The sequence below is a fragment of the Bombina bombina genome, chromosome 2, assembly GCF_027579735.1.
Source record: "Bombina bombina isolate aBomBom1 chromosome 2, aBomBom1.pri, whole genome shotgun sequence".
Taxonomy (NCBI): domain Eukaryota; kingdom Metazoa; phylum Chordata; class Amphibia; order Anura; family Bombinatoridae; genus Bombina; species Bombina bombina.
The window spans coordinates 1,148,862,571-1,148,877,857 of NC_069500.1; the positions used below are offsets into that span (position 1 = coordinate 1,148,862,571).

The 15,287-nt window shown below is 34.4% G+C and overlaps 1 protein-coding gene across 2 annotated transcripts in view; it reads right to left on the bottom strand.

Moving 5' to 3' along the window:
* Positions 1-15,287, bottom strand: part of AADAT (aminoadipate aminotransferase) — a 269,306-nt gene that overhangs the window by 231,646 nt on the left and 22,373 nt on the right. For both annotated transcript variants that reach the window (XM_053703826.1, XM_053703828.1), the window contains exon 2: positions 1,197-1,265. In XM_053703826.1, the coding sequence (XP_053559801.1) occupies positions 1,197-1,265 (69 nt within the window). The remainder of the gene's footprint in view (positions 1-1,196; positions 1,266-15,287) is intronic.

Genomic DNA, 15,287 nt, shown 5'->3' on the forward strand with positions numbered 1-15,287 from the left:
GACACAGGCCCATGTACTTAGGGGGACACTATTGTTTAATTATGGTCTTCTCCTCGAACCCTACTCCCACCATAAGATAGCACAGCATCTAGCCTGGGAGAGAGAATTAAATTTTACTGCTGACGCTGACACCTGGCATAGAGAGATCCTTTTTACTAAAAAACTTCTACATTGTGTATCTCTATGGGAGCTACACTATAAGATCATAGTACGATGGCACTTAGTCCCTGCTGACCTACATAAAATTTACAACAACCACCCCCCTACTTGCTGGAGAGGATGTGGCCTACTGGGTACACAGAGCCACATTTGGTGGTCCTGCCCAAAAATTGAACCAGTCTGGATACAGATGTTCAACGTTTTTAACTCATTGCGCTTTACCCCTACACTTAGCCCACAAACTTGTCTCCAACACTTAGATTTCCCAGCAATTGCCCCAGCTCAAAAATCCCTTGCCATTTATCTACTTATCTCCATTAAACTTGAAATTGCGAAAGCCTGGAAGCAAAAATCTCCCCCTACAATCCCACAAATCATTGCCACTGCACACTTCTTACAGAAAATGGAATCATATTCCTACTCAGTGCTAGATAAAATGGACACCTACCTAGAAATCTGGTCTCCATGGATGGAACAATTCCCCTACTGAATCCCGCGAGACGCCTTAATCCTCTCCCCCCCCCCTCTCCTTTCCCATCCACCCCCCTTTTTTTTTTTTTGTTTCTTCACCTCCTTCCCCTTGCATTTTCAACAATCTACGAGAGGTACAATTCTATGCGATAGAAAAAAGTAAAATGAGAATTAAACTAGAATCCCAGGGCATTTCAGATTATCTCTATTTTATAGACTTATTCTACTGATATGCTTGCTAGAAAAGGTCTTAGATATGAGTTGGGCTAATCCTAGCTCTACATTCCTCATATGTCAATTTATTTACCTTTACCCAAACTCGTCAAGTGATGTCTAGTATTTTTGCCCTAAGTCATGTATGACAAGTATTTATATACAATTGCATTTATCCCTGCGTGGATACACAAGACTTTTATATATGTTTACTTGTTCATGTTCTTTTCTCAATAAAAAATAAAAAAAGTCAGTTCAATCTTTTCTCTTTGGGTCAAAGCTATTAGCAATTTTTGTTATGGCCATTTTCATGTCAAAAAAAGTAATGCATGCTTTAGGAAACATATACTTACTGAAAGCTCTTATAGGAGAAACTTGCCTGGCGGCGCTCACTGCTGTGATAAAACGTGTGTAATTCATGTCTGTAGAGTAAAATATAAATTACAAACGCATTAGAAAGGGTTACATGTTCAGTCCGAGGAAGATTTCTTTTAATTACTGTACTTGGTCCACACCATGCAAAACTCATTTGTATATCAACCTGGAAATCAAAAAGAAACAGTGATCTCTGCACTGAAAACAACCTACCAAGCAGCTGGTATAAATCAGGGGATCCCTAACCCCTTACAGTGCACCTAGAACACTGAATACTCAGCTAAAGATAGTAACTAAATTGACAGATACGATACTTTGATTATACAAATATATATTGAATAACATAAAAAGTATATACATTAAACACACAGTCAATCTCTCACAATCTAATATGTTGATCAGGCGTATATAGAGCAAGATAAGTGCAGTATCCTAAAACAACATCACAATAAAAAATACTTCCAAATTAATGCACATTTGGACAACAATCTGATAAACGGACACCCTGATGTCACAGGCAAAAGAAACCCTGGAGGCTGGAATACAGAAATATTCCAATCAAAAGACAGAAGAACCAAACATAAGGCGTACACTTCTACTTACACCGGAGTGGTTCATAGAATGCCGTTCAGATCATCCCCTTTCATCAGCAACTTGTCCGTGATGATCTTATAACGAGCGTGACTTCTCCCAGACGTGTATTCAAACACTTGGTGCTGGCAGGTCAGTTAGCTTTCAGATCCTTGCGCTACGGAAGCCGTGTAGGGCCAAAAAACAAAGGAGCACCGTGTTTCAACCCGTCCAGGGCCTTTGTCAAGCTCCAGAGCGTATTTCATGGTTGGTTTATAAGTCCGAGCCTCTGATATGATTGGCTCCCTGCATAAAAGGACTTAATTGTGTTCAACCAGGGGAAAAATAATAATCACTAAAAATAGCGAAACATCCGTAGTGGATACATAACAATAGCACATATTCAAATTAAAATGGATACATTAGTCAATATGAAAAAAAAACATATCATCACTCATTCTAAAATTATATACCATTAGTGAGAAGTTAAAAGAGCAAATAAATGCAAATATATACATATATTCACAGGCATTGTATCTCTACAATTCAACACAAAAAAGAGATAGTGTTGTTAATATAAAAATATAAATACATTAAAAACGCAACACACTTGTATGTACCAAATGGAACAGTAAGTAAAAAAACTAGTTAAAAAAAAAAAAATTAGAGAAAAAAAGTTAAAAAAGAGAGTTCAATACAGAGACTTGTGTATAAGAAATACACACAATTATTAGTTTACAGATAATACATACAAAATTGGGACTAATTAGGGTATATATTGATAACATACTGTCACTGAATGTTATATTCAACTTACATTTGTCGATATATATTAGAGTTTTAGAGAGGGAAGTATACTTTATGGAATAACCATATAAGTAGTTCCATAGTGACGCTTCCAAATAATTAATATTCAGTTAATTATTAACGACACACGTCGTACAGGGTACGTCATACAAAAACTGGTCTTTAAAGACCAACGACGTACCCTGCACGTCGTCAGTGGTTTCAAGCGGCTGGAGCTTTCAAGGTATTGCCGTGATGCCTCGATATTGAGGCATCGCTGCAATACCTTTTTTTTGCACACTGATGCAGAGAGAGTCACTCTGTGGCCCTCTCTGCATCGGCCAGCAATGGTGCGGACCATTGGTGGGCGGGAGCCATTGCAGGAAGGCGGGTGGGCGGCCCATCGCTGGTAAACTTCCAGTGTCTGTCTGGCTGCCGGTTGCGCGTGGGAGTGTGCATGGGTGCGCGCGCGTGTGTGGGCGCGCACGTCCGCAATCTGTTCAAGTTAAATATGTTAAGTGGTGGGAAAGAGTGGTGGGAGCGGGTGGGGGGAAAAAATTAAAAAGGGATCTGAGAGGGGGTATGGTATGAAGGGGGGCAGCTACACTACAGAAAAAGTAGGTTTTATTTAAATTTAAAAAAAAGCCACATTTGTTTGCAAAGTGGATACTGGCAGACAGCTGCCAGTACCCAAAATGGTGGCAAATAGTTAGTGGGGGGGGGGGGGGATCCTTTACAGCAGAATATATATATATATATATATATATGATCCACAGAGAGAACCAAAATAAGCGCTTCAAAGCCAAGATTGATGAATAAAACACTGTGTGTTTTATTAGGACATTTAAAAACAAAGAATGTCCACAAAGGACAAAAAGTAATCCAGGTTAGTGTAGCAGGCACACAGAGCAGACATGTTTCGTGCTCAGGTAGCACTTGATCACTGCTTACCTGTGCACCTGCAAAGGCCTGCCTTTTAATTACACAAATTTAAAGTGATACATTACACATTTCATTTAGACAACCTGAATAAGTGAATATCAAGAGTAAATCTGCATAGTTAATCTATGTATTATATATGGGAATATAGCAAACTTTGCAAAGAATTTATATTATGCTAGAATGCAAAGAAAACTGAATGGAAAATGTTTTTATATTAAATAGCAAATTTGTATATCTTAGTTTAAAGCTAGTCAAAGATGGAAAATTATATATAAAAAGAAACTGACATGAAGAGTAAATCTGCATAGTTAATCTATGTTTTATATATAGGAATATAGCAAATTTTGCAAATAATTGATATTATGTTGAAATACTTAGAAGACTAATGGAAAATGATTTTATATTGAAAAACAGATTTATGTATCTTAGTTTAATACTAGTCATTAAAGTAAAAAATTAAGTACAGTTATGGGCTGACTTTTGTAGGACTATCAAATTTTGCACTATCCTATAATTATAGTTTATTATACAAATAAATCTAAATCTCTTCTTTTGTTAATCCCTAAAGGATAACTAGTTTGTAAAGTCAGTATCCAAAAAACTTCTCTTTTGTCTAGCATCATTTCCCTATTTCCTCCTCTACTCCAAATAGGAACAAAATCTATGCCCTGCACCATTAGGGCATTAACATCCGCATTATGCTTTTCTTTGAAATGTCTCGCTACTGGAGTATCTGAACTCTCATCTTCTATGCTACGTAGGTGTTCTAAAAACCTTTCCTTGAGCGGCCTGGTGGTCTTACCTGTGTACTGCATGAAACAGATTTTACAGGTTAACAGATATATCACATGAGTAGTTGAACAGTTTATTGAATAGTTAATTTTGTGTTGTTTATGGGTTACTGACGATGTTATTACTTCTCCTTCTTTTACAAAATTACAGGTCCTACATATTGGCCTCCTACATTTGTGGAAGCCCCTTTTTCTTTGAAGCCAATTTTTGTTTGAAATAGGTTTAAGCTCAGAAGGAGATAAAAAGTTAGATAAAGTTTTACCTCTTTTTGATATAAAATTGCACCCTTCCTGCATGATTTCTTTAAGTATGGGATCAGAATATAATATAGGTATAGAACCTTGCACAATTTTACAAATTTTGTTGTATTCCAAACTATAGTTTGTAATGAATTTGAGTTTATTCTGATATTTGTCAGTATTTACATGTTGTTTCTTCCTATTCAAAAGATTTTTCCTTGGTATTTTATCCACTGTATTTTTAGCTTTTATTAATGTCTCATTTTTATAGCCTCTATCTTTAAGTCTCTCTAAGGCTATCTTTGCATGTTTTTGGTATTCATCCTCTGTCGTACAGTTTCTTTTAAGTCTAATTAGTTCTCCTTTAGGTATTGCATTAATAACATGTTTGGGGTGACATGAGTCATATTTTAAAGTGGTATTGCCTGCTGTTGGTTTCCTAAATAGTGTAGTGTTTATATTATTGGATTTATCATCGATAAAGATTGTCAAATCAAGGAAATTGACATTAGTTGTACTATAATGGCTTGTAAATTCAATGCCACATTCATTAGAGTTTAAGTATTGACAAAATTCCTCTATTTCAGAATCATTTCCATCATATATAAATAGCAGGTCATCTATGTATCGAAAAAATGATACGATACGTGATTTGTGAGGGTTTCTATCTCCAAAGACATGGGACAGCTCCCACCAACCCATGAAGAGGTTGGCATAGGAGGGGGCAAATTTAGCCCCCATAGCTGTCCCACGTCTCTGGAGATAGAAACTATTACCAAATTTAAAAAAATTATGTGTTAGCAAATACTCTATTGCATTAATCAGAAAGACCTTAGAAGGTGCTTCATAATTACTGTAATTGTCTAGAAAAAATTCTATTGCTTTTAAGCCCTTCTCATGTACTATTGAGGTGTACAAGGATGAGACATCTGATGTGATTAATCTGTAGGTTGGTTTCCATTGTATATTTTCTAGTTTTCTTAATAGTGCTGTTGTGTCTTGAATGTAGGATGGGAGATTACATACTAGTGGTTGCAAAAAAGAATCCACTAATTCTGAGAGTGATTCATTGAGTGAGTTGATGCCAGCTATTATGGGCCTTCCAGGAGGTAATACAGGATCTTTATGTATCTTTGGAAAATAATGAAAGATGGGTGTTACTGGAAATTCAGGGACAAGTGCTTCTTGTATTGACTGATTTATTATATTGTTGTTTCTGGCATAACACACTAAACTAGTCAGTTGTTCTTTAAATTTTTTAGTTGGATTCTCCTTTAATTTTACATATACATTTGTGTCAGTTAACTGTCTAGTAGCTTCAGCTAAATAGTCTTTTCTATTTAGCACGACCACATTGCCGCCCTTGTCTGACTGTCTAATGATTAATTCCTCATCTTTAGTTAAAGACTTCAATGCTTCCTTCTCTGCATATGTAAGGTTTGATTTTGGTCTGTATTTAGATTTAGTTGTATCTCTATTGTTTTCATCTAGAACTCTGAGTTTATTTTCAATGGTCTTTTGAAAAATGTCTAGGACTTTAGGTCTCATTTGTGTTGGATAAAAGGAACTTTTGTTCTTAATATGTTTAAGTGAAATCCCTTTTGTGTCTGGCAGCCCTATTTTAGTTATGTGATTTTCTTGTTCAAGTGTTTGAAGGTCATATACACTGCACCAATCTGTGAAATGCATCTTATCTATTTCAGTGTAATCAGTGCTAACTGTATCTTCACTCATATCAGTAGTTGGCGACATATCTTTATCCTGAGCAGAATAAAAATGCCTACGCAAAGTAATTTTGCGCACAAATCTATTAATATCTAAAATGGTGTCAAACATGTTGAAATGATTTGTGGGAACAAAGTTAAGTCCTTTTGATAGAACAGAGGTCTCTAAACTAGTCAGATTTTTAGAAGATAGATTGATAACATCTGAGTTCATGCATATTTCTTGTGCGTTTTCTGTGATCTGGTTGTGTATGTCTTGCGCAGATTTCCTTTCTTGGTTTTGTTTAGTACTTGAGTGGATGCACGTTGTTCTTCTGCCCTTTCCTCTTGCCCCTCTATGTGTTTTTTTATTCTTCCTGGGGGTTGAGATCTGTCCTGCCCGTTTTTTGAAGATTGAGACATAGGTTCAGGCACTGATGTTGCATCCATGGTTCGCAAGACATTAGGAACATCATTTTCTTCTGTCACATCCCCATCAGATGAGTCAAACTCGTATTCTGTATCAGAAAACGTTACTGTTTTTTCTTTCTTTTCTGATCTTTTGTTTTGATAGTGACGTTTAAAGTACCTAGGTTTAGAGCTTTCCTCACTGCTCCATCTGTACACTTGCTTAGATTCATAATCCTTTTTATCACGTACCATCTTTCTAGACTTGAACTGCCAAAGTTCCTGTTTGAATTTATTCATATTTTTTTCAAACTGAATATCATATTTCTTGAAGTCCACATTATCTTGATGACTTTTTAAATTTTCTTGAATCTCCTTTAATTCTACTAGGGTATCAATATCGAAGAAAGAGGGACATTAAACTGGATCTTGATATAAAAGCTTTCAGGATTTATATACAAGAAAAACGTATACCCAGAGGACTGAGGATAAAGAAATTTCCCTCCTTTTTAGTTAATGACTTAGAGTTCATTAAAAAATGGAATAACATTCTAGACACATGCTCTTTTGCCCTAATTAATCTTCTGATTGAGTATAAAAACCAACAAAGAAAAGATATTTCAGTAGAATTAAAGGAGATTCAAGAAAATTTAAAAAGTCATCAAGATAATGTGGACTTCAAGAAATATGATATTCAGTTTGAAAAAAATATGAATAAATTCAAACAGGAACTTTGGCAGTTCAAGTCTAGAAAGATGGTACGTGATAAAAAGGATTATGAATCTAAGCAAGTGTACAGATGGAGCAGTGAGGAAAGCTCTAAACCTAGGTACTTTAAACGTCACTATCAAAACAAAAGATCAGAAAAGAAAGAAAAAACAGTAACGTTTTCTGATACAGAATACGAGTTTGACTCATCTGATGGGGATGTGACAGAAGAAAATGATGTTCCTAATGTCTTGCGAACCATGGATGCAACATCAGTGCCTGAACCTATGTCTCAATCTTCAAAAAACGGGCAGGACAGATCTCAACCCCCAGGAAGAATAAAAAAACACATAGAGGGGCAAGAGGAAAGGGCAGAAGAACAACGTGCATCCACTCAAGTACTAAACAAAACCAAGAAAGGAAATCTGCGCAAGACATACACAACCAGATCACAGAAAACGCACAAGAAATATGCATGAACTCAGATGTTATCAATCTATCTTCTAAAAATCTGACTAGTTTAGAGACCTCTGTTCTATCAAAAGGACTTAACTTTGTTCCCACAAATCATTTCAACATGTTTGACACCATTTTAGATATTAATAGATTTGTGCGCAAAATTACTTTGCGTAGGCATTTTTATTCTGCTCAGGATAAAGATATGTCGCCAACTACTGATATGAGTGAAGATACAGTTAGCACTGATTACACTGAAATAGATAAGATGCATTTCACAGATTGGTGCAGTGTATATGACCTTCAAACACTTGAACAAGAAAATCACATAACTAAAATAGGGCTGCCAGACACAAAAGGGATTTCACTTAAACATATTAAGAACAAAAGTTCCTTTTATCCAACACAAATGAGACCTAAAGTCCTAGACATTTTTCAAAAGACCATTGAAAATAAACTCAGAGTTCTAGATGAAAACAATAGAGATACAACTAAATCTAAATACAGACCAAAATCAAACCTTACATATGCAGAGAAGGAAGCATTGAAGTCTTTAACTAAAGATGAGGAATTAATCATTAGACAGTCAGACAAGGGCGGCAATGTGGTCGTGCTAAATAGAAAAGACTATTTAGCTGAAGCTACTAGACAGTTAACTGACACAAATGTATATGTAAAATTAAAGGAGAATCCAACTAAAAAATTTAAAGAACAACTGACTAGTTTAGTGTGTTATGCCAGAAACAACAATATAATAAATCAGTCAATACAAGAAGCACTTGTCCCTGAATTTCCAGTAACACCCATCTTTCATTATTTTCCAAAGATACATAAAGATCCTGTATTACCTCCTGGAAGGCCCATAATAGCTGGCATCAACTCACTCAATGAATCACTCTCAGAATTAGTGGATTCTTTTTTGCAACCACTAGTATGTAATCTCCCATCCTACATTCAAGACACAACAGCACTATTAAGAAAACTAGAAAATATACAATGGAAACCAACCTACAGATTAATCACATCAGATGTCTCATCCTTGTACACCTCAATAGTACATGAGAAGGGCTTAAAAGCAATAGAATTTTTTCTAGACAATTACAGTAATTATGAAGCACCTTCTAAGGTCTTTCTGATTAATGCAATAGAGTATTTGCTAACACATAATTTTTTTAAATTTGGTAATAGTTTCTATCTCCAGAGACGTGGGACAGCTATGGGGGCTAAATTTGCCCCCTCCTATGCCAACCTCTTCATGGGTTGGTGGGAGCTGTCCCATGTCTTTGGAGATAGAAACCCTCACAAATCACGTATCGTATCATTTTTTCGATACATAGATGACCTGCTATTTATATATGATGGAAATGATTCTGAAATAGAGGAATTTTGTCAATACTTAAACTCTAATGAATGTGGCATTGAATTTACAAGCCATTATAGTACAACTAATGTCAATTTCCTTGATTTGACAATCTTTATCGATGATAAATCCAATAATATAAACACTACACTATTTAGGAAACCAACAGCAGGCAATACCACTTTAAAATATGACTCATGTCACCCCAAACATGTTATTAATGCAATACCTAAAGGAGAACTAATTAGACTTAAAAGAAACTGTACGACAGAGGATGAATACCAAAAACATGCAAAGATAGCCTTAGAGAGACTTAAAGATAGAGGCTATAAAAATGAGACATTAATAAAAGCTAAAAATACAGTGGATAAAATACCAAGGAAAAATCTTTTGAATAGGAAGAAACAACATGTAAATACTGACAAATATCAGAATAAACTCAAATTCATTACAAACTATAGTTTGGAATACAACAAAATTTGTAAAATTGTGCAAGGTTCTATACCTATATTATATTCTGATCCCATACTTAAAGAAATCATGCAGGAAGGGTGCAATTTTATATCAAAAAGAGGTAAAACTTTATCTAACTTTTTATCTCCTTCTGAGCTTAAACCTATTTCAAACAAAAATTGGCTTCAAAGAAAAAGGGGCTTCCACAAATGTAGGAGGCCAATATGTAGGACCTGTAATTTTGTAAAAGAAGGAGAAGTAATAACATCGTCAGTAACCCATAAACAACACAAAATTAACTATTCAATAAACTGTTCAACTACTCATGTGATATATCTGTTAACCTGTAAAATCTGTTTCATGCAGTACACAGGTAAGACCACCAGGCCGCTCAAGGAAAGGTTTTTAGAACACCTACGTAGCATAGAAGATGAGAGTTCAGATACTCCAGTAGCGAGACATTTCAAAGAAAAGCATAATGCGGATGTTAATGCCCTAATGGTGCAGGGCATAGATTTTGTTCCTATTTGGAGTAGAGGAGGAAATAGGGAAATGATGCTAGACAAAAGAGAAGTTTTTTGGATACTGACTTTACAAACTAGTTATCCTTTAGGGATTAACAAAAGAAGAGATTTAGATTTATTTGTATAATAAACTATAATTATAGGATAGTGCAAAATTTGATAGTCCTACAAAAGTCAGCCCATAACTGTACTTAATTTTTTACTTTAATGACTAGTATTAAACTATGATACATAAATCTGTTTTTCATTATAAAATCATTTTCCATTAGTCTTCTAAGTATTTCAACATAATATCAATTATTTGCAAAATTTGCTATATTCCTATATATAAAACATAGATTAACTATGCAGATTTACTCTTCATGTCAGTTTCTTTTTATATATAATTTTCCATCTTTGACTAGCTTTAAACTAAGATATACAAATTTGCTATTTAATATAAAAACATTTTCCATTCAGTTTTCTTTGCATTCTAGCATAATATAAATTCTTTGCAAAGTTTGCTATATTCCCATATATAATACATAGATTAACTATGCAGATTTACTCTTGATATTCACTTATTCAGGTTGTCTAAATGAAATGTGTAATGTATCACTTTAAATTTGTGTAATTAAAAGGCAGGCCTTTGCAGGTGCACAGGTAAGCAGTGATCAAGTGCTACCTGAGCACGAAACATGTCTGCTCTGTGTGCCTGCTACACTAACCTGGATTACTTTTTGTCCTTTGTGGACATTCTTTGTTTTTAAATGTCCTAATAAAACACACAGTGTTTTATTCATCAATCTTGGCTTTGAAGCGCTTATTTTGGTTCTCTCTGTGGATCATGGATTTTGCTCTTTGGCGTGTGAAAAACAGACACGCTGAACCAACAGCTGCCATAGCCAGTAAGTAAGGGATTTAAATATCCCGCCCTCCCCTTTACAAACAGAGCCGTCTTTACTTCCAGAGAACAGAGGATTATCTGTGCGCTCCGTTGTGCAGGTTATTGTTGGACTTTTATATATATATATATATATATATATATATATATATATATATTATATATAAAAATGTAATTACATTTTTTTATTTTATTTTTAAAAGCCTTTTATTTTAGTACTGGAAGACTTTCTGCCAGTACTTAAGATGGCGGGGACAATTGTGGGGTGGGGGAGGGAAGAGAGCTGTTTAGGAGGGATCAGGGGGTGGGATGTGTGAGGTGGGCGGCTGATCTCTACACTAAAGCTAAAATTAACCATTCAAGCTCCCTACAACCTACCTAATTAACCCCGTCACTGCTGGGCATAATACAAGTGTGGTGCGCAGCTGCATTTAGTGGCCTTCTAATTTTCAAAAAGCAATGTCAAAGCCATATATTTCTGCTATTTCTCAACAAAGGGGATCCCAGAGAAGCACTTACAACCATTTGTGCCATAATAGCACAAGCTGTTTGTAAATAATTTCAGTGAGAAACCCAAAGTTTTTATTTGATCGGATTTGGCGGTGAAATGGTGGCATGAAATATATAAAAATGGGCCTAGATCAATGCTTTGGGTTGTCAACTACACTGCCCTAAAGCTAAAATTAACCCTACAAGCTCCCTAAGTAACCCCTTCACTGCTGGGCCTAATACAAGTGTTGTGCGCAGCGGCATTTAGCAGCCTTCTTATTACCAAAAAGTAATGCCACAGCTATAAATGTCTGATATTTTTGAACAAAGGGGATCCCAGAGAAGCATTTACAACCATTTGCGTCATAATTGCACAAATTGTTTGTAAATCATTTCAGTGAGAAACCTAAAGTTTGTAAAAAAGTGAACTTTTTTTTTTATTTGACCGCATTTGGCGGTGAAATGGTGGAATGAAATATACCAAAATGGGCCTAGATCAATACTTTTGGTTGTCTACTAAAAAAAATATATACATGTCAAGGGATATTCAGGGATTCCTGACAGATATCAGTGTTCCAATGTAACTATCGCTAATTTTGAAAACAAATGGTTTGAAAATAGCAAAGTGCTACTAGTATTTATTGCCCTATAACTTGCAAAAAAAGCAAAGAACATGTAAACATTGAGTATTTCTAAACTAAGGACAAAATTTAGAAACTATTTAGCATGGGTGTTTTTTGGTGGTTGTAGATGTGTAACAGATTTTGGGGGTCAAAGTTAGAAAAAATTTGTTTTTTTTCCATTTTATTATTTATTTTATGGTAAATTATAAGATATGAGGAAAATAATGTATCTTTAGAAAGTCCATTTAATGGTGAGAAAATCAATATATAATATGTGTGAGTACAGTAAATGAGTAAGATGAAAATTACAGCTAAACACAAACACTGCAGAAATGTAAAAACAGCCCTTGTCCTTAAGGGGAGGAAATTGAAAAATGGCCTTGTCCTTAAGGGGTTAAGGAAATAGCCTACATCGAAATCCAAATGTAAACCCCCTGGTTGCAAGGTTTCAAGATCAAATATCCATTTTAGTTTCTCTCCTAAGGAGTTCAATGTGTGGGTTTCCCCCTCTCCAATTGCTTTTGTGTTTATCAATCCCCACAAAGGAGGAACAATTTAAATCCGCTTTATTACATGATACAAAATGTTTTGGTATGGGCAAATCTTTATTCCTATTTAGGGTGGGATTTTCGATGGACCAAATATGTTCTCTAATCCTGTCACATAGGGGTCTTTCTGATTCACCTACGTACTGTTTAACACAACAACACTGTATCACATAAATTACATATTTGTCAGAACATCTGATAAGATTTTTATTTTATATATCTTGCCTGTTACATTTGACCTACATTCTTTTTATTTAATAGAATGTTTGCATGATTTACATGTCAAACAAGGAAAGAAACCTTGTAGTTTCCTTCCCATAAGATCTTGTTGGGCCAAATTTCTCTTTTTGGTTTTTAACTCTGTTGGTGCCAGAATTGATTTTAAATTTCTTGCCTTTTTGTAGACCACTTGTGGTTTATGTGGAAGCAATGGACCTCATTTTTCATCATTCTGCAATATTTTTCAATGTTTCTTTAGAATTTTTTCTAACAAATATTTATTATCATAAAAATTGTTTATGAATGGAATAAAGGCTGTTTCTTTTCCAGTGATAGATTGGGTCTGGTTTAGTCTCTTGTGATTTTTTCTTTTATTTATTATATTCTTCCTATGTATTTTATGGACTTCATCCCTAATTATGTATATTTTATTCTTATCATATCCCCTCTCTATGAATTTGTTTTTTAATCTCTCAGACTGGGTTTCAAAACCCTCAATATTAGTACAATTTTTCATTATTCGTAGAAATTGTCCCTTAAGGATATTACCCTTCCATCTTTCTGATGGATATAGCTATTAGCATCAACTTGTTTAAAATGTGTTCTCGAATTTAGTCTATTGCCTTTTACAAAGATCTCTAAATCTAAAAAATTGATACTGGATTTACTCCTTTTACAATTAAATTTTAAATTAATATTATTGATATTCATAGAGTCAATAAAATTATCAAGGGACTTTTCATCACCCCGCCAAATCATAATAATATCATTAATACCGTTATACAAAAAATATTAACAGCGCAACTAATGGCTACAGTTGTTAGTTCAAGGGCCTGAAAAATAGAGGTGGGAATTGAGAGAAAAAATAACATGTGATATTATTCCCCCCCTAACACAAAATGACAATAAAATCAAACCAGTAATGATCACACAGTGATAAAAATGCAGAGATGAAATGATCAAATGATGATAGTCAAATTATTTGGTTAAAGTACATTATATACACACACAACAGATATTTTAACGGCTCCTTTTGAGGACAGATAATGTAATATAACTCAGTTTAAGGAGTGAGTCTGTAGATGTATAACATCCACTGGCTCCAACACAGGACTGCCAGAATTTACCACAGTCGAGGATGATTGTTACGTGTCCAGTCTGCTGCTTTCTGCCACAGCTTCACCCTCAACGCATTTCATTCGCTCCTTGGCGAAGTTTCTCAAGAAGAGTTCAGCAAAACTGATATTTGTTAGAAATTTTTTTTAAAGGAACATTGGAAAATATTGCAGAATGATGAAAAATTAGGTCCATTGCTTCCAAATAAACCACAAGTGGTCTACAAAAAGGCAAGACAGACCAGAAATTTAAAATCAATTCTGGCACCAACAGTTAAAAACTAAAAAGAGAAATTTGGCCCAACAAGATCTTATGTAAGAGGCAAGATATATAAAATTATGTAATTTGTGATAGAGTGTTGTTGTGTTAAACAGTAGTTAGGTGAGTCAGAAAGTACCCTATGTGACAGGATTAGGGAACATATTTGGTTCATCGAAAATCCCACCCTAGATAGGAATAAAGATTTGCCCATACCAAAACATTTTGTATCATGTAATAAAGTGTATTTAAATTGTTTCTCCTTTGTGGGGATTGATAAACACAAAAGCAATTAAAGAGGGAGAAACCCACAAATTGAACAAAGAGAAACTAAATGGATATTTGATCTTCAAACCTCGCAACCAGAGGGTTTAAATTTGTATTTCGATGTAGGCTGTTTCCTTAATGTGTAACTGAATATTATATATTTGTATATTTATATTGAGAAGTGTCACTATGGAACTACTTATATGGTTATTCCATAAAGTAAACTTCCCTCTCTAAAACTCTAATATATATCGACAAATGTATGTTGAATATAACATTCAGTGACAGTATGTGAGCAGTATGTTATCAATATATACCCTAATTAGTCCCAATTTTATATGTATTATCTGTAAAATAATACTTGTATATATTTATCTTATACATAAGTCTCTGTATTGAACTCTCTTTTTAACTTCTTTCTCTAATCTAGTTTTTTACATATTGTTCCATTTTGTACATACCTTATATATATTTTAATGTATATAGTTTTTTATATTAGCAACACTGTCTCTTTTTTGGGTGGAATTGTAGAGATACGATGCCTGTGATTATATGTATATATTTGCATTTATTTGACTATTGATATGTATCCATTTTAATTTGATTATGTGCTATTGTTATGTATCCATTATGGATATTACATTATTATTAGCGATTATTATTTTTTCCCTGGTTGTACATAATTAAAGGGACACTGTACCCAAATTTTATCTTTTGTGATTCAG